The 20,558-nt window shown below is 42.2% G+C and overlaps 1 protein-coding gene across 1 annotated transcript; it reads right to left on the reverse strand.

The window, feature by feature from the left end:
• Window positions 1-12,956: 12,956 nt before the first annotated feature.
• Window positions 12,957-19,526, reverse strand: LOC118079166 (protein HP-25 homolog 2-like). The gene is made up of 3 exons (XM_035103192.3): window positions 19,343-19,526; window positions 17,325-17,555; window positions 12,957-14,190 (listed from the first exon to the last, which is right to left on the reverse strand). Exons 1-3 carry the CDS (start codon window positions 19,383-19,385, stop codon window positions 13,739-13,741), a joined length of 726 nt encoding a protein of 241 aa, XP_034959083.2. The 5' UTR covers window positions 19,386-19,526; the 3' UTR covers window positions 12,957-13,738.
• Window positions 19,527-20,558: the final 1,032 nt, after the last annotated feature.

The raw sequence follows: 20,558 nt of genomic DNA on the forward strand, positions 1-20,558 counted from the left end.
TATTGACTCAATTTTTTATATACATACGTTCTAATTAATTAATTCCCCAACTTAAATGTTTACCAGAAATGAATATTCCATTTTATTACTTCATTCTTCCCTCCTTCCCCTGGACCCAGGTTTCAGGTTACCCAGCAAATTCCATATTTCATACCAGTGTCAGACTTTTCCAATCAATCCAGCCTTAAATCACACAATTAATTTTTTTAACCCACCCCCACCCTTACCGCAAGCTTCCAACAGTGTTTTCTAAACCCAGCATGTTGTTTCCCCATTTTTCTTGCTGCTTCCCAGCACCCTCCTCCCATCCCAGTTTCCCAGTGATTTTCCTGCCCTCCCTCTCTCACTGGGAGCGCAAGGGTCCCCCCTGGTTCTCCGTTGAGGGGTTCTTTTTTCAAGTCCAAAATTTGCCCCACATCTCCCACTTGTGGGACATTTTGCCGTCCTTCTTCCTCCTCTTCTTTACAGCTTTGGAATTCTTCTAAATTGTCATTATTGTCTGTCATTTGTGATTCCTCTGTTTCCTCAGAGCTGGCCTCTTCTCTTTCCTCGTCCTTTTCCATGTTGTCGCTTGACTCCTCAAGTCTTTTTTAATTTGTCTCCATTGCATGTTGTTTTTGTCCAGCTCATCTTTAATGTACAAAAGTTCCAAATAAATCTTTTGGCAATAAAAGTATTGTGATGGTGTTGAGACTTCCATCGTCATTGCTCTCAAATCCCATGGGAAAATAGCAGATAGTGAAGCCAGATGTGGCAGGAATCAAATTTCATAGTGGAAACCATTTTAAGTCCCGTTCTGGCCATTTCATTAATCCAAATAAATCACATAGTCTCATCATGGTACCGTCAAAGAAATTTTAAGTCCATTCACTGATCTCTCCAGGAACCAAGGTCCAGCCTCCTGGAGGGTTTTTAAAAGTCTAATTTCTGATAAATTGGTTGCTCCTCTCACTTCCCCTGTTAGGGATCGAGTTACTGTATCTTAAAGTACTCAATGTGGGAGACCGACTTCCGTATTTTTAAAGTCTCCCACCGTGTCCAATTCTTTAATAAAACTATTGCCGCTCAAGGTTTTTACTCACGTGGAGTTCTTTTTCCAATCCTCTAATTTACGGAAGGCATCCACTGCTGACTGACTGAAGGATCAGGGCTTCGCTTCTGGAGGTGATGATAATGCCCAAAATGGCTCCCGCAACTACCACTCCGCTGACTCTCGAGAACTCTGCCGAGCTTCTCGGGCAGCGGAGGAGTCGCGTTTTGGAGCTCCGCCGGGCCAGGAGCTCCCGGGAAGCACAACCCGGGATTTAACGGGGATCCGCGCGCCCACGTGGGATTCCCCCCCTCCGCGAAAGCCAGAAGCCTCGGAGCTCGAGGCTCCAGCGCCCTCTCACCAGCGCAGTAGACCGGAAGTCTCTACAAATCCAAATTTCTTTAACATTGTATATAGGAACAATTTTAAAGAAATTTGGATTTGTAGAGACTTCCGGTCTACTGCGCTGATAAATAACAATAACATAACAATAAAAAAGAAAGAAAACGAACATCTAAATACAAATTTCTTTAACATTGTATATAGGAACCTCCTCGAGTTCCCTCCGTCTGCTCTTCATTTCATTTTTATCTTTTAGCAATTTCTAATGCATTTCTATATACATATCTTAACATTTCAAATCTATCCTTTCTGTATACTTCACTTAGATTTTAAATCCTCGGCTTCTATACAATTCTAAATCTATTCTTGGTATACAATTTTTGCATGTTTTTTTCAAATAGATTTTAAAGTCTTTCCACTCTTCTTCTGTCGCTTCTTCTCCCCGGTCGCGGATTCTTCCGGTCATCTCAGCCATTTCCATGTACTCCATCATCTTCATTTGCCAATCGCCCACTGTTGGTAATTCATGGGATTTCCAGTTCTTAGCTAGCAGAACTCTTGCTGCCATTGTGGCATCATAAAAAAATTAACATTTTTCTTAGGAATCTCTCTCCCGACTATACCCAATAGAAAAGATTCTGGTTTCTTGGTAAATGTGTTTTTCTTTTCCTTTTTTTCTTTTTTCTCGATATTCAAGCACTTTATTTTTCAATCCAACAACATTTTTGTAAACATCTTCTATACATCACATAAAGAGAAAGAAAAAAATAACAAGAAATAATAATAATAATAATAATTAATAATAATGTAATACAAGGAAAGAAAAAAACACACACTAACAATAAGAAGGATAATATATAAATAATTGAATAAATAAATCTCTGGACTTCCTGTTACCTCCAACAGCTTGCCTTTTGTTCTCTCAAAGTCGAATGTATGTACAATCAATGCTGTTTCTACTTTTAGTATCTTTTCACATTCTGATTTTTTAAGTCTCCAAGTATCTATTAAATCAACCTATATCCTTAACAGTTCACTCAAACGCTATCATAGTAATTTTATCTTCCGTATATTTTAAAACATATTTCTTGTATCTATCCCATCTTTTAACAAATTCTTCCTTAACTTTTCCTCTCAAACTATTTGTTAGTTGTGCCATTTCGGCCATTTCCTGCAATTTGTTTTGCCACTCTGTAATTTTTGGGGCCTCTCTATCTTTCCATCTTTTGGCAATAACCAGACGAGCTGCTGCTAAAGAATATAATAAAATCTCTTTTGATTGTGATGGAATCTCTTTTTGGAATGTTATGCTTAGTAGGAAAATCTCTGGTCTTTTGGGTATATTTCTCCCGATTATTTTTTGAATCTCGTCATGAATTTTATTCCAGAATTTCTTAATAATTTCACAAGTCCACCACATGTGAAATAGATTTCCGTCGTTTCCTCCACACCTCCAGCAAACGTTTGCTATATTTTTGTACATTTTTTATAATCTAGAAGGTGTGAGGTGCCATCTGTTAGTCATCTTTAACATATTTTCTCTTATATTGCAGCTTGACGAGAATTTCATATTGATTTTCCAGAGATTTTCCCATTCCAAGCATGTAATTGGATAACCACAGTCCTGTGCCCACTTACTCATAGCATTTGTAACCTTTTCATCCATAACTTCATAATCTAGCAGCAGTTTATACATTTTGGAAATAAGTTTTGTATTACCTTTCAACAGTTCTTTTTCAAATTTTGTACATTCAATTTGGAACCCAATTTGCTTATCTTTTTTAAATAATTCATTCAGTTGGTGATAATCCAACCATGTATTTAGATGTTCCCTTATGATGTTTTCTTTCTTTGCATTTTGTTCTTTTTTCTTAATTGTATTTTGTTGAATCAAAAAGCCTCTCATGGCGGCCTTGCTTGCATCCCATATTGTCCTTTTTTCAACTGTTGTATTCAAATTCATTTCAAAATAATTTTTCAGAACTTTTTGAGCTTTCCCCACATTTTTTTCATTTCTAAACAATGCATCATTCATTCTCCATCTGAAAGTACCCTGCAGAGATGTCTTTAAGTCTAATAAAATGGCGTTATGGTCCGAGCAAGTTTTTGGACATATTTCCACATTGTTTATTCTCGGAGATAACTCTCTTGTAATCCATATATAATCCAGACAACTCCAAGATTAATTTGCATCTGAGAAAAAAGTTTGGTCTTTTTCTACCGGGTTTTTCAACCTCCAAGTGTCAATTAAATCAAAATTGTCAACCAGTTCGAAGAAAGTCTTTGGAAGTCTTCCTTCATTTGTAATTTTCTGTCTTTGTGACCTATCCATTAATGTTGAAACAACCCCGTTGAAATCACCCAGCAAACATATTTTGTAATCCAAATAATCCAATAAAATCTTGTGGAGTCTTTTAAAAAAAGTCCGATTTTCCATCATTCGGTGCATAGATTCCCAAAATTAGAATTTTTTTGCCTTGCGATTTTATTTGAACTGCAACATATCTCCCTTCTTCATCTTTGAAGATTAATTTTGGATTCAATTTCTCCTTCGCATAAATTACCACTCCTCGTTTTTTAACCTTGTCTGATGATATAAATTCTTCTCCCAGCTTTTTGTTTTGTAGAATTATTCGATGTACTCTTGTGACATGGGTCTCTTGTAGGAAAATTATATCCAATTTTTGTTTTGATAAAATGTGATAAACCTGATTTCTTTTACATCGAGAGTTCAAACCATTTTAATTCCAAGATAAAATTCTCAATGACATTTTTGGTTTACTTTGCGGCTCCTATGCCCTCACCCGAATCTAGGTCCAGTCTATTGGGAAATCTGGGGCCGGGCGTCCTGATCCTTGCAACTCCTTTGCGTTCTTCAATAAAAATTTCTTCTTTTCCTCCACTGATTTGATCTTGATCTTCTTTTGTTGAAACTGAAAAATTTGTCCCTTGGGAAAGTCCCACCTGAAAAAGATCCCTTTTCTCCTTAAAGCAGTCGTCATATCTGTATATTGGGTCCTCAGGTCAAGAAAGAATCTTTAAAGAGGATGATTTGGGTATCTTGAACCCTCAATGTCTTCTGGTAATGTAGTCCAAGAATTCTATCTCTTTGTTCCTTGGTTTGGAATGTAATCATACAATCACTCACAAATTTTGTGTCTTTCTTTGTTCTTGTTCCAAACCTGAATGCTTTGATGATCTGGGTCTCCAATTCCTCTTCCGACAGATCCCAGGTTTTCTTAAATTCTTGAATTATCGTAGTCTTCAAATTGTCGTTCTCAATCAATGGGAAGCCGTGAATCCTGAGATTTCCCTCTGTTTCATCTGAAGAAACGCAATCGCGACCTGTGCCTGGTATGACTCCTTTTCCAGGTCCTGGACTTTCCCTTCCTCAAGTTGTGTGACTCTCTGATCCACTCCAGCCACTTGTACTTTAACCTGTGAAATTTCCTTAGTCAGAGAGCCCAATTCCCCTTTTATTTGCTTCAACTCCTCAGTGGTCCTTTTCTGCTGTTCAGTGGATCTCTTTAGTTCTTCTGAGTTGCGATCTTGCCCCTCTTTTAACACTGCTAGGGCTTGTAGCACTTGTTCTTTGAATGGTGTCGACATTGATTTTTTCTTTGTTCTTGTGGTGGCTCCTGATGCTGTCTCTGTGCCTGACATAATGTTATTATATTCACAAAGCAAGCAAATAAGTTCCTCAGTCTCTAAGCCAGGCACTTCAAAATCAGGCTTATTTCAAGTTTTCCCAGCCAGCAGAAACCACAGTCACAAGTAGACAAATAAATTCCACAGTCTCTAACCAGGCGCTTCAAGGTCAGGCTTATCTCCAATTTTCCCAGCCAGCAGAAACCACAGTCACAGCATTCTACAATAGCCAGGCTGAGCGAAATGCACTGTATCTGAAGTTTCCAGTCTCTAAATAAAGTATCTTATGCTTACCAGCTGAAGAAAGATTGAATGTTGCAGCTTCCCTCTGCCAGAGTCTTATTTTTCAGCTCAGAAGTGCAATAGATAGTTCAAAGGAAGTCAAAAGGAAACATAAATTCATCACCACCTTCTCATTGTGACATCACAGTGCACAGCTGATACGATCGGGTCTCCGCTCTCGGAGAAAGACAGAAGCGATTTTCAGTTATTTTTATCAAAAGTCCTGCAGGGTTTCTCTTCCCAGTGCCCTGCTCTCTGCTTAGATGATTTAAAGACTTAGAAGCTTCAAAGTAAATATTTACAGTCCTGCTGCGGAGATTCAGCTTTGCTTTCAGTTTTGCCGCGGGGGGGGGGGACTCGACCTCCGTGATTTACAGCTCTCCCAATGGCCAAATTAGATCTGAATTTTTTAAATACTTCTTTTACTCACTGTGGCCAAAGTGTCCCGATTTTGTAGCTTTTCATGGAGAAAATTAAGCGCTCAATCTGCCGTCAGCACCCGGAGCTTCTCCCGTTGAAGAAAGCGATGGACTTGTTTGTGTCTGAGCCTCCACTTCCCCCGCTCTCATTAGCCCTTATTAGAGCTTTCGGGGGGGGAGGAGGTAAAAAAAAAACAGCTGCCAAGTCTTCAGGACGCTCTTCCTGAAGTTCAAAGGGGTCTGCGCGCTCCATAAATCCTCAAAGAGACGGGAGCTATTTCACTCCCCGTCTGCCGGCAGTTGCACTTAATTCCGGAAGTCTAAACCCATTATTCAATGATTAATAATTCTGAAAATAGAAAACCTAACCCAGCCAAAAGAACTTGTGAGACATTTTGCATTGTCTCGAGTGCTTGGATGTGATCAGCCTCTTGAAATCTTTCTCTTTCCCCAATGTACTCACTGAAGCTGCTGAATGATTGAATGACTTGTTTCCTTAAACTTTTACATAGTCTCTCATGCTTACATTATTGGTGGTCAAATGGTTCCTATCAGGCTTGCTTAATATTTACTAAGGGTGCTGCCAGCACCGTGCAGGGCGGGGTGGGATGGGGTGGTATACTTGCCCTGGGCCTCGGAGGGCAGCACCAGGGTCTTCCCAGCCATCCAGGGATTTAATGGGCCTACCCCAGCCTCAGACAAGCTCTGCACAGGCCTGGGTGCTGCTCTAAAATACCTGTGCTCCAACCCTCCCTCTCCCCACAACCCTGTTGTTGTTTTTTTTTTTTTTTAAAAAAAAATCTTATCCCAAATTCCAGTAAATGAAAGTTCTGGTAGTGGACCAATACGAAGCCTTTTGTGTAGTGGCCGCTTCAATGGTTATCTCTCCCCTGCATGTACTCCCTGTTTCACTATCTCAGTCATTGAACCGAAGCTTTTACTGTAACTCTAAGTAAACAATGGTGACTACCCAGAGCTTTCCTCTTAATGACTCAAGACCCCCCCTCCCAGAAAAAGAGCTATTCTAAAGAAAGTGCAAATCAAAATCACTAGGTTCTACACAAATAGGGATAAAGTGGAGACGACCGAGAATCAGCAGGAAACAGAAACTCCCCCCTCCCTCACGAAGTCCTCTAACAGCCATAATGGAGGACTGGTTGTGCAGAGAGAGGATTGCGCAGAGGAAAGCCTCAACAAAGGTCCAAAGCACTGAAAATAACCTCAGATTTATCCAGTACAGTCGCTGAATTATCCCGGAAACTGAGAGCTAAAGCCCAAGCACCTCCTGAATTATCCCAAGATCAAAAAATGGAGGAACTAATGTTAAAACAAATTTTGGAATTGTCTGTGAGAAATACTAAAACCCTAAAAGATTCTTACCTCCAATCTCCTGAGAGAAACGATGAGGACCTATCAGTTTTTAAATGGCTTGTGCTTTTAACTGAGGACATTGAACACATAAAATCCTACTTGGCCATCTGTACAAAAACTCTTACAACCGTGACAGATATTTGTAAAATTCTTCGGAGAAAATCTGACAGAGTGATCGCAGAAACGGAAAGTAATAACATCCTCCCTCTTAGCAAGTGTAAAAACAGATCATTAAGGAAGGCTAAGAGAACTTACAGGGTTAACGCCTATAAAAGGAGGCCTACAAATGTAAAGAAGAGCAGAAATATTAAAAACTATAAGACAGTGGGACTTCCGGTCTACTGCAAGCGCCAATCGGCGGGGTTTGTCTCGAGCTCCGAGACAACCCGGCTCTGCGAGGGGGGGGGAGCCGCGAAAGCGCCGCGGCTGCCCAAAAGAGCCCCATATTGAGCTTTATGGGGACAAAGTGCTTAGCAGCGCCCTGATCCCGACTCCCCTACTCTCCAGTAAGCTCGAGAAGAGCCCCGGGAAGAGCGGGGTGGTAGTCGTGGGGGCCATCTTAAGCTTCATCGTTACCCTCGCAGCAGCGAAGCTTCGTGCCGGCAGCAGAACGCAGTGGATTCTTTCGCAATAAATGAAACAAATTTGGAAACCGTGAGTAAAAGATTTTAAGAAAAGTTCAAAAATTAGAAAGATTTGGCCACGGATGAGGTTAAAAAAGGAAGTTGACCTCTCCTAATTGTGAGACTGTGATACGGTAAACTGATCCCCTGCCGGGAAGAGAAAGGAAATATCTAATTTATTAACAATTGGACTTTGAGCCCTTTGAAACCAGATCCAGGGCTCCGGAGGTTTCTGCGATTGACTTTGAGGATTTGTAATTGCAAATACTTAAAAGTGAGTTGATTGAGTACAAAGTAACCAGATCGGGCAACAAAATGGATTACAATGTTTCAGAATAAACCCTCCGCCATTTCCTGCAGTGTGACTGGTGGGTTTCCCACGGGACTGGAACAGATAAGATGGCTTCAGACCTAGCAGCTGGAAAAGATCAGCCTTGGCAAAAAATATTTGCAGTGCTGAGTGACATAAGAAAAGGACTGAATTCGTACACCAACGTGTTGCGGGAATGCGCTTTGTCGCGGGAACACAACGAACAACCAAGAGAGGTGAACAGAGAAAGCAGCACGGAAAGAAGATTTGACATAGAAGTTGAAAGATTGGATGTGGAGGATATAAAGAAAGCACCAACATTGAACTTTTTTATGACACAGGAAGAACTGGTACAACAGGAAGAGGAGGAAGAAGAATGGCAGTATGTTCCACAAGTGGGAGATGTGGAACAGAAAAAGGACTGGATTCAAAATCTCCTCAAGGATGAGCCAGAGAGGGCTCTTGTCCTCTCAGTGAGAGAGGGAGGACAGAGTATCCCCTGGGAAGGTAGACAGAAAGGTATAGCTGGGAAACTGCAGAAGTGGGAGGAAGGGGTTTTGTGGAAGCTGTGGGAAAGGGTGGGAGTGGGTTAAGAGATCCTAAATGTGAATAGAGATGGATGACTGAAACGACCCTACACTGGTATGTTATACGGACTTCGCTGTAAGCTTCTGGAAAATCTGGACTTGGTGGAAGAGGGGGAGCAATGTTATAATGGATGTGAAAAAAAATTGAATTAAGAGTTAATGTTAGAATGATGATTCGTTGTTAATAAAAATTATAGGCAGAAGGGAAAAAGTTATAGAATGAGGAAAGGAAATTAGAAATATTTGATTTGAAATATTAGATAAAGGTGATTGCAATAAGATATGAAAGATGGGTTGAAAATAAGAACAAAGAATTGATTAAAAAAATGTGTAAGATTAGTAAAATTACAATGAATACTGTTTATGTAATATTTTAACAGGGACCCAAGAGGGGGAGGTTGAGGGAGTCCTAAAGGTGTTGATTAAGATTTCAGTTAGAGATTTTGTTTTTGATATTTTTCTTTTTTGTTTTTATTTTTTGTATTTTTGCTTTTGTATTGTGTATGTGTGTGTTGGAAAATTTTCAATAAATACATTTTAAAAAAAAAACTATAAGACAGTGCGCTCCAAAAAAATGGACTTTAAAAAGCTCTTTAATCTACTTGAGAGTGCCTTAACTATTGGAAATAGAGGGAACCCCATGAAGTCTTTAACCAGGAAACTACCCAAACAAGAACCTCCCTTAAACCCTTGCTCCGATTTTGCATTGGATCGCCTGGAACCTCCAGCACCTACTCCAACACCAAACCCTAAGCAAGACCTCTTGATTCAAGATCCATGGTCTTACGTTTTATCGGTAGATCATTCTAATCCCTCTAAGGAGAGGACCTCAACAAATAATAAATGGAAGTTGGTGTTGTCTCAAAACAAGCTTGTCTTATCAAGCTACCCTAAACCCCCAGGATTTCTGTCTCAAGAGGAGCGTAAAAATCACTGAAGTTTCTAAAGGCCTATATGCCAGGTATCCTTATCAATCCTACTGACTTGGTACAGGTGGAATATCTATACTTTGATGGCTCCCATGCTAGGGCGGTGGCCTCATTTTGCGATTGGAGACTGCCAAAATCGGTGTACAACTACAATAGTTTAACCTTATAAGTCCAGTCATGGACGACTCTGGGGGTGCGGCACTCATCTCACTTTACTGGCCAAGGAAGACGGTGTTTGTCCGCAGACAGCTTCCAGGTCATGTGGCCAGCATGACAAAGCTGCTTCTGGCGAACCAGAGCAGTGCACAGAAACGCCGTTTACCTTCCCACTGGAGTGGTACCTATTTATCTACTTGCACTTTGACGTGCTTTCGAACTGCCGTATATACTAGAGTATAAGCCAACCTGAATATAAGCTGAGGCACCTAATTTTACCATAAGAAACTTGAGTATAAGCCTGGGGTGGGAAATGCAGCAGCTACTGGTAAATAAAAAATAGATACCAATAAAATTACATTAATTGAAGCATCAGTAGGTTAAATGTTTTTGAATATTTATTTCAAAGAAAAAGAGTAAACCAGCTCTGTAAGTGGAAAAGAGGGTCAGCAAAAACAATATGGTATCAACAATGATTTTAAAAGTACAAAAACCTCAGCTCAATCAGCAACCAGCTGCTTGTCCCTGTCCCTGTCGCATGATACCATGGTCAGGGCCAGACTATGGGAAGTCTGTGTTTACTGAAGACAATTTATGACTTCAGCTGGCCAAATTTTAGCAAACAGAGTCAACACTGAGAGAGGGTTAAGGTGCTAGTTTGCAACCTGGGAGACCAGGGTTCAAATCTGCACTCAGCCACAAAGCTGAGCCTACCTCTCAGAGTTGTTATGAGGATAAGAATGTGGAGAAGGGGTGAATCACATATGCCACAGTAAAAGGAAAGAAAGGGTAAAAAATTCACGAAGAAAAAAAACATTATTATTATTATTATTATTATTATTATTATTATTATTATTATTATTAAATATACCCCAGGTTTCAGGGTGGTTCAATGGTCATCACACTGTTGATTTGTGGCTCTCTCACCTGACTAAGTGGGCTCCTCTAATTCTTACTTCAGGGTCATCAAAAGTTAGTTTCATCTGGTAGAAAATTATTTCACGGGCAAGAAAGACGCAGCCCAGGGCTTGCAGCCCAGACAGCCAAAAGCAAACCAGGCCCCTTCTTCCCACTGACCCTGAGGCACGTCTTCAGCCTCTGAGGCAGGAAGGTATCTGTGCATGCGTCGGAACAGTGGCAAAGGTGGCGGCGGAGGACCAAGCAGCCTAAAAGCAGCCCTTTGGGGCTGCTCGGTCCTCCCCCCGCCCCCTCTGCTGCTGTCGGCAGCGGAGGAGGAGGACAGAACAGCCCGAAAGCAGCCCTTTCCTCCACTGCTCATTCCTCCGCTGCCCCCTTTTCTGCTCACAAGAGCAGGCATAGGAGCCACAGTTCGGAGATGCGCAGCGCAGCGCCTCTCCCAACCACATCTCCTGTGCCTACCCTTGCAAGAAGTCCCTCCGCCGCCGGCCGCCTCACTCGAGTATAATCCGAGGGGGGCTTTTTCAGCACAAAAAAATGTGCTGAAAAAGTCAGCTTATACAGTGGAACTTTGGTTTATGAACACCTCGGTTTATGAATTTTCGGTTTACGAACGCCGCGGACCCATCTGGAACGGATTAATCCACTTTCCATTACTTTCAATGGGAAAGTTCGCTTCAGTTTATGAATGCTTCAGTTTATGAACAGACTTCCGGAACCAATTACACCCATGCTTCGGGTTAAGTACGCTTCAGGTTGAGTACTCCACGCACCCGTCTGGAACGGATTAATCCACTTTCCATTACTTTCAATGGGAAAGTTCGCTCCAGGTTAAGTACAGGCTTCCGGAACCAATTGTGTACTTAAACCGAGGTACCACTGTAATTAAGCCGGAAGAGTCGGGCAGGAGAGCATGGGGAAATGTAACAGTACAGCTGCTTTGCAGAAACAAACGTGTTAAGACTAGCCACAGTTTCCGGGCAATTTGATGCCTCTTTACACTTGATATATAATAATCATATTACAACAGACAAGCCATACTGGTGCCCTGACTATTTGCAGTTCTCCTCAGTTTCTTTTAAGCAGGAAATCTATCCACATACAAAATCCTTTCTGTTTTAGTGCTGCAGGATGGTGTGGTGTAGAAATCCTGAACAATTATTAATTATGTGCAATAGGTACAGAATCAACATTCGTGCGGCGGATCAGCAGCAGTCACAGGAGGGTATCAAGGCGCCTCGGATTTTCCAACAGGGGGATACTGTCTACACTAAGAACTATGGATCCGGCCCTGTGTGGATTCCGGCTACAGTTTCTAGGCCGACCGGTCCTGTATTGTATGAGGTTGTGGTAGAAGGTGCAGGTAGTCCCTCCGCCTCCGGCCGCCTCATTCGAGTATAATCCGAGGGGGGCTTTTTCAGCACACAAAAAAAGTGCTGAAAAAGTCAGCTTATACGTGAGTATATACGGTAACCCCTTAAACTTTGAGTAGTGGGGAAATGCAATGAATTCATTTACAGTGCAACCTCGGTTTACAAACGCCGCGGACCTATCTGGAACGGATAAATTCACTTTCCATTACTTTCAATGGGAAAGTTCGCTTCAGTTTATGAATGCTGCAGTTTATGAACAGACTTCCGGAAGCAATTACACCCATGCTTCGGGTTAAGTACGCCTCAGGTTGAGTCCTCCACGGACCCGTCTGGAACGGATTAATCCACTTTCCATTACTTTCAATGGGAAAGTTCACTTCAGTTTATGAACGCTTGAGTTTATGAACAGACTTCCGGAACCAATTGTGTTCATAAACCGAGGTACCACTGTAATTAAGTCAGAAGAGTTGAGCAGGAGAGCATGGGGAAATGTAACAGTATAGCTGTGTGTATCTGGCCCTGTGTGGATTCCGGCTACAATTTTTGGCCAACCGGTCCTGTATCGTATGAGGTTGAGGTAGAAGGCGCAGGTAGTCTTTGCCGCCATGTCGACCAACTTTGACAGCGGTGGCCCATCCGGGAGGATGAATCAGCCACAAGGAAAGTGGAGCAATTGCCGGAGCAGGTCAGCAGAGAACCTATAGTCACCTGTCCCCCTCAGGCAGTTGAAGTCCAAGTGGAAGATAGCAAGGCCGGGCCAGTAGGAGTGGAGAGTGGAACTGAGCCACGGCTCAACATTGAAGAGACTCAGGCAGGGGACAGTCCCCGAGAGCCCGAGCTCAGACGGTCCCAGAGGGTGCGAACCCGTCCGCGATATTTGGGAGACTTTGACTGTGGGGTGGTACGGGGGGATGGGAATCAGATGTTTCAATGTGTGTGTCACGTTTGATGTTTTTTTTATTCTCAACCGGGGTGTTCTTGGCTAAGAGGGGAGGGGTGTTGTGTATTGAATAGCAGGCACAACACAGGAGCAGAGTAGCCAGGAAGGAGTTACGGCTAGGAGTGACTGTTTTAGTTAATTTAATTAGTTTCACCTGGAGTTTGTAGGCTGGCCCAGTTGGCTACATATATATAGCAGTAGGCTGGGAGTTGGTCTTTTGTCTTTTACTTGTCTGCTGTGAATAAAGAGATTGTTACAACACCATTGCCTGGACTTAAATGCAACAGTACTTATCCATGAATCCATAGTGTCATCTCTACACTTCCACCAAAAAAACCCCCAAAACCTATATAAAGCACTTAGTTTCCCCTTATAAATATTCCGTAGCAGTCAGTTGTTTTAAGACACAACCTTTAATTTTAAACAAATGATTACATGCATGCACCTATGCAGATGTGGAAACAATGTGAAGCACAGCCTTTTGATTTTTAAATATAGAAGCAGTAGCCTTCTAATAAACTTCATGGAAATCCATGCACACTTCATGTTCTGCTTTCATGTTTCTATGAAAATTGTAAAACAATACCTCTGAGCCATTGGTGAGCCATAACCCAACTGCATCCTAGGCATGTTTACTCAGATCTCCAATGAGTCCTACTTGCTAGCTTCCCATTTAGAATTCTTCCCCATCCCTAAGTGTACCTATTATAGATTAGGTGTACTTCTTGCAAATCAAAACAAACCATCTAGTCAAATGTTTGCAGGACAATGCAATGAAGCAAGCCATTTGAATCCAGAGTACTGCATAATCTAAGAGTCATATATGAGATAGCACAAAAAATAGCTTCCTTCTGTTATCCCATCATAAGCCTCTTTTGCACCCAACCACATCCTATCTCCTTTCTCTAATTTAAGGATTGCACTCTGCGGCAGGTTTTCATAAGCATCCGAGGTAATCTGATCGGATGCTTTCACCTCTCTATCATTCCTTGCCAGGATCATATGTGAATTCTGGTGTCCCTTCAGGTTGTAGGTACAATAATAGACTCCTGGGATTTGGCAGGTGAATATGCCAGATGACTCATCAAAGACTTGCTGCTCGTTGTATAGAATATTTTGAAATCCTATGGGCTGATTAGGTGCTGGATAGCTTTTGCCCACATTTGCAGAAAATGCAGATTTTGGTGGTGCTCTTAGGCCTGGTTGACAATCAGCTTCTGGCAATCCATGAGGACACATCAATCCTTGAGCCGCTGGCAAACCTTTATAAAAATTGAAGAGGGAGGGGAAAAGCAATTTAGCAGAAGAAGCAGTGACAGGTGTCTGTCTCAAATCAAAATAGCTTGCAGCTGTTTAGGTTCAGACTCTTCCAACCACTCATAGGGCCCAGGTACAAAAGCCGTGTTTGAATGACAGAGTCTTCACAGGTACCCAGCTTTGGCTGTTAAAAAGAAGAAGCTAGCAGTGCATTGAAGTTGTCATCCAAATACAGTGGTACCTCTACTTACGAATTTAATGCGTTCCGAACACACATTTGTAAGTTTAAAAAAAATTGTAAGTCGAATCCCATAGGAATGCATTGGGAGAAAAAATTCGTAAGTCGAAGCAACCCTATCTAAAAATTAGTAAGTAGAAAAAATCCTATCTAAACCGCATCCAAGATGGCGGACGTAGCTCCATTTGTAAGTAGAAAAATTCGTAAGTAAGGTTATTTGTAAGTAGAGGTACCACTGTCGAAATAATTTCTTTCTCAGAATCTCTAGAGCTGAGATGGGATTCCTGCTGCCCCCCAAATGTTGGACCCCCAATTGCTATCAGCCCCAGCCAGCATGTTCAGTAGTCAGGAAAGATGGAGCTGTAGTTCATCAACATCTGGTCTAAACCATCTTGGCTGTGAGTCCTGGAAGACCGGCTCTCTACCTTGCAGGTCTTTTTCCACCTGTCCTGGGAGGGCAGGACCCTGACTGACTCCAGCTACAAAAGTGGAGGCTGCTGACCAGACACGTGAGGTATTGTTTAAGGAGGGCATTGTTGTGAAGTTGGTGTTGCCATCATTGATATTTCTTTTTTGTATCTTTATCTGTATTATAATCACTTATGCGGAAATAGTTCGATTCAATTGTGTGCTTTTTGATGTGTTTTATTTATTGTTTATGACTACTTTTGCTATGCTTGTAATGGCTTGTATTGAGCATTTCCCCACAAAGGTCTTGGCCCGATGGGAACGTAAAACAGGGTTCTGCACCTGCATGGCCTTAGCAACAGCAGGTACCCCAAACCAGCTGCTCTGTAGGCTCATGCATAGAATACCTTCAGTGTCAACCACACTTATTCTCCCTGAAATTCCCAGCACGAAATGTTAATGCCGTAAGCTGTTTTCAACATTATTGATTAAGTGGGACAGCAATAACTACCAATTAATACACTAATTAATTTTTGGACTTTGATGGACTTATGGAGGATGCAGGGCCGGTGCTAGGGTTTTTTGCGCCCTAGGCAAGATAACCTTCTGGCGCCCCCCCCCCAGCCAATCATATTTCTGGCCATTTTGTGTTTAAGTACAGGAAGGAAGGAAGGAAGGAAGGAAGGAAGGAAGGAAGGAAGGAAGGAAGGAAGGGGTGTGTGTGTGTGTGTGTGTGAGAGAGAGAGAGAGAGAGAGAGAGAGAGAGAGAGAGAGAGAGAGAGAAGGAAGGAAGGAAGGAAGGAAGGAAGGAAGGAAGGAAGGAAGGAAGGAAGGAAGGAAGGAAGGAAGGAAGGAAGGAAGGAAGGAATTGGTGAAAGAGAGAGAGAGAGGAAGTGAAAGAGAGAGAGAGAGGAAGAGAAAGGGAGGGAGTGAGGGAGGTCCACCAGTCTCTCATTAAACCACCTGATTTTAACTACTTTCCTTGAATAGCAAAAAAAGGGGATGTTCCAGGCATTTGGTAGACCTCACAATTGCTGGTAGCTTGCCTTCTATGTGGTCAGTTATATGAAATGTATTTCAGCAGGTTGAAAAATAGTTCAGATTAGTGGCTGAACCAGAACTGAACTGGAGTTCAGAAACCTGAACAGAACTCAGTTCCCTTAGTATACTTTATATAAAAAAACAACAACAACACAATATTGCAGTTACTATAATTTTACCATTGTTTTGACATTCTTTGGTTTTTTATAATCATAAAAATTATACCATTTGATATAGTAAAATCTCTCCAAGTGGTGTACTAAATAACAATTTAAGAAATACAACAATGTTCCACAAAATTTCCTGAAAAGAATATGAAAACAAATGGCAACTGTATATTGCAGGTAAAAATGAAAACGGGATGGAAAAGGGGGTGGGGTTCCGGGGGAAATGACTTTGGCAATGGCATCCACCATTGAACCCCATGCCCCCCCCCGTACTGCTAAAAGCTCTGCTTCCCTACTTGTCTCCCAGAACCAGAAGAGGCATGAAAATGGAAGAGGAGAGATTGGCAACATGCAAGCAGAGTCTCTGATTGCTTTTGGGGGGGGGAATCCTGGAGAGGAGGGGACTTAGGCAGCTGTGGAAAAGCAGGGACTTTCAGTCTCAGCAACTACTTCATGGGGAAGGACCTACTGGGGATGGGTTGTGGTGCCCATTAGGTCTAACATTCCGCCAAGTCTGTGCAGATCGTACTTTTGCTAATAGTTAACTCTAACTTGAACAGTGTGATTTACTGCTGGCTCACTCCTGACACTGACCCTCCTCCCAGTCCCTCTCCCTAAAATGGGTGACCAAAGCTGTTTCTTTCCACCATCTAGGATTAAACCCAGCACCTGCTTTGTTTACCTGGTAAAGATAACCAAGAACTTGATTTCTGTTGCTTGGTTTCTGAAGTGTTATGTCTCAGGGACGATTCACACCCTGGCCAGCACCTCTTTAATCTTCTACCCTCGGGCAGGAGGTATAGAAGTATAATCAGTTGTAAGGTAAAGGTAAAGGGACCCCTGACCATTAGGTCCAGATATGGCCGACTCTGGGGTTGCACGCTCATCTCGCATTATTGGCCGAGGGAGCCGGCGTTTAGCTTCCAGGTCATGTGGCCAGCATGACAAAGCCGCTTCTGGCAAACCAGAGCAGCACATGGAAACGCTGTTTACCTTCCCGCTATAGCGGTTCCTATTTATCTACTTGCATTTTGATGTGCTTTCGAACTGCTAGGTTGGCAGGAATAATCAGTTGTACCAACAGGCTAAAAAACAGTTTCTATCTGTGGGCTGTTAGACTGCTGAACGGAAAATAATATAGTGCAACTGACTTTTGGGGTTGGTGTGCAATGAGATTGAGTGTTGGGGGGGGAGGCTCGATTAATTTCATGGTACACAGGTTGTACATTGACAATACAGGTAGTAGTAGTAAATAATTTGCTGAGAATTAAGCTAGAGATCATACCTGGAGGCCCCTGTGGTCCAGGAGGACCTTTAGGCCCAGGTGGACCAGGTGGACCAGGCATACCAGGAGCACCAGGCATACCAGGAGCACCAGCAGCACCTGGACCACCAGGCATACCAGGAGCACCAGCAGCACCTGGACCACCAGGAATACCAGGTGGACCGGGAATACCAGAAGGATATGCTTGAACTCCTCCAGCTCTGGCCAAAACTATGGTCAAAATCCAGACACCTGAAGCAAAAGATATAAGAAATAAATTACATTAGCATTTTGATAGTGTAGATAGCTAAAGAGATAGCCACACAGGCAGACACATTTGGATTACATGAGTTTAATTTCTACTTGATTACATCACTCATGAAAGTGGGCAGAAAGATTGATAAAATCTTTATTATTATTATTTATTTACAGTGGTACCTCTACTTACGAATTTAATGCGTTCCGAACACACATTTGTAAGTCGAAAAAAATTGTAAGTCGAATCCCATTGGGAGAAAATATTCATAAGTAGATACAACCCTATCTAAAAATTCATAAGTAGAAAAAATCCTATCTAAACCGCATCCAAGATGACGGACAGAGCTCCATTCGTAAGTAGAGTTATCCGTAAGTAGAGGTACCACTGTATTTGTTTATTTATACCCCGCCCATCTGGCTGGGTTTCCCTTGCCACTCTGGGCGTCTTCCAACAAATACCAAAATACATTAAAATATCACAGATTAAAAACTTCCCTAAACAGGGCTAGCTGCCTTTAGGTGTTTTCTAAATGTCAGGTAGTTGTTTATCTCTTTGACCTCCGATGGAAGGGCGTTCCACAGGGTGGGCGCCACTACAGAGAAGGCCCTCTGCCTGGTTCCCTGTAGCTTTGCTTCTCGCAGTGAGGGAACCGCCAGAAGGCCCTTGGCGCTGGATCTCAGTGTCCGGGCTGAACAATGGGGGTGGAGACACTCCTTCAGGTATACAGGACCGAGGCCGTTTAGGGCTTTAAAGGTCAGCACCAACACTTTGAATTGTGCTCGGAAACGTACTGAGAGCCAATGTAGATCTTTCAAGACCGGTGTTATGTGGTCTTGGCAGCCGCTCCCAGTCACCAGCCTAGCTGCCGCATTCTGGATTAATTGCAGTTTCCAGGTCACCTTCAAAGGTAGCCCCACATAGAGCGCATTGCAGTAGTCCAAGCAGAAGATAACTAGAGCATGCACCACTCTGGCGAGACAGTCTGTGGGCAGGTAGGGTCTCAGCCTGCGTACCAGATGGAGCTGGTACACAGCCACCCTGGACACAGAATTAACCTGTGCCTGCATGGACAGCTATGAGTCCAGAATGACTCCCAGGCTGCGCACCTGGTCCTTCAAGGGCACATTTATCCTATTCAGGACAAGGGAGTCCCCCGACACCCACCCGCCCCCTTCCCCCAAAAAACAGTACTTCTGTCTTGTTGGGATTCAACCTCAACCTTTAGAGTCAATTCTACTATAGCAAAGGTGAATAAATGGCCAGGTGACTGAACTCTAGCTCTCAAAGATATAATATTACAAACTAATTTTAAAAGAAGACTTCGCATTGAGGAGAAAAATATAGTTATCTTGAGAGAGGTCCCAGGGAGGCTGCTAAAAAATTTTTTTTATTAATTTCTAACAGACTCACTCAAAAAGAACTTTCAAGGTTCAAAAGAGATTTGATATACAATGATGACAAAATACTGTCCAAAATGTATAATTTTTTATTAGAATGGTCGGTGAATGGCGAGGAGGTAAAATCAGCCATGGTAAAGTGGGCAAGAGATCTAGGTCATAATATACAACTCTGAGTGGCAAAAAATTGTGGAGGGAAGATATTAAGTTCACAGCCTGTTATTCTATTAAGGAAAACTACATGAAGGTCTTCTATCATTGGTATATAACACCGAGGAAATTAGCGATAATGTATAGAAATAATACAGACCGATGTTGGAAATGTAAGGAGGTGGTGGGATCAATGTTTCATGTCTGGTGGACCTGTAAAGGAAAAAACAAACCTGGACAAAGGAAGCTGCAGGGTTTTGATGTTCCCAGCATCATCTTGATGGGGTTTCTTTGGAACTGATCTCAATTCTTCTCTCAATTCCTCCTTAGGACTCTCTGAGGTTTAAGTGTGTTTGAACAGCTTTGCCACATTTATAGCTCTTTGCTGACTTTAATGGGTGGCTGCAGTTTTTGTATCCAGGAAGGAATTTCCCAACATTTCTACTTCTCTAATATTTACTCTTCATGTAAAAGACCTGGACTCCATTCACCTCTGCTCCCCAAAAGAACAGGGGGTGGGATTGGGGCCGATCACCTCAACCTATTTCAACATCAGTGTCCTGCAAAAAGTACATGGATTCCAACCCCCATTGACCAAAAACAAATCAACATTGTCCCAGAAACTAAACTTAACTTATCCTAGGTCTGAACTTTGTACATCTCAATTTATTGCAAGTTATTGCAATTAGAACATTTTTATAAGGGGCAAATGCAACATGTTTGCTTGATTGACACTGAAAAGTATGGCAGATGGTCATAGCAGGCTGTGAGAATACTAAAGTTGATCTTGGAAGAAAAACAATTAGAGATTGCCTGGTTAAATAAGCCCTTCCAACTCCACTTTACATATTATCTGTAAACATCACATTTCAGAAATGGAAGTCACCAGTCTAACTTCCCCAGCATGAACATCTGCAGAAGAAGCCCCGCCCGTTGTTCCACCCATAACTAGAGTTAGTAGCACAGTGACATGGAGCAGGCCCTTCTCTGTTATGGCACCCCATATGTGGAATTCCCTCCCCAGAGATTCAGTTGTCCTCTGAATTGATTAATTCTAGGCATTAGCTCACAACATACCTGTTCTCTCAGGCCTTAGGGTACTAGTTGAAAGGGTTTTTGGACTTGCTGGTGGACTGCTTGTAAATTTTAACTCTTGCTCTGTGGATGTTTCCATCTTTTATCTGGTTTATATTGTGGTTGTATAGTTTTTGGGATTTATGCATGTTATATTCTGTCATGTACTGCCCTGGGAACTTTTGGGCTGAAAGGCAGCAGAATAGCAGTCCAATAAATAATGATGAATAATAATTTTATGGTTGCAATGCTACTACCCGGAGTGGCAAAACCTCAGGCTTTCCTCTTATTGACTCAAGACACACACCCCCCAAAAAAGAGCTACTCTAAAGAAAGTGCAAACAAAAATCACTAGGTTCTATACAAATAGGGATA

This window comes from Zootoca vivipara, chromosome 9 (genome assembly GCF_965207765.1).
Source record: "Zootoca vivipara chromosome 9, rZooViv2.hap1.1, whole genome shotgun sequence".
NCBI lineage: Eukaryota > Metazoa > Chordata > Lepidosauria > Squamata > Lacertidae > Zootoca > Zootoca vivipara.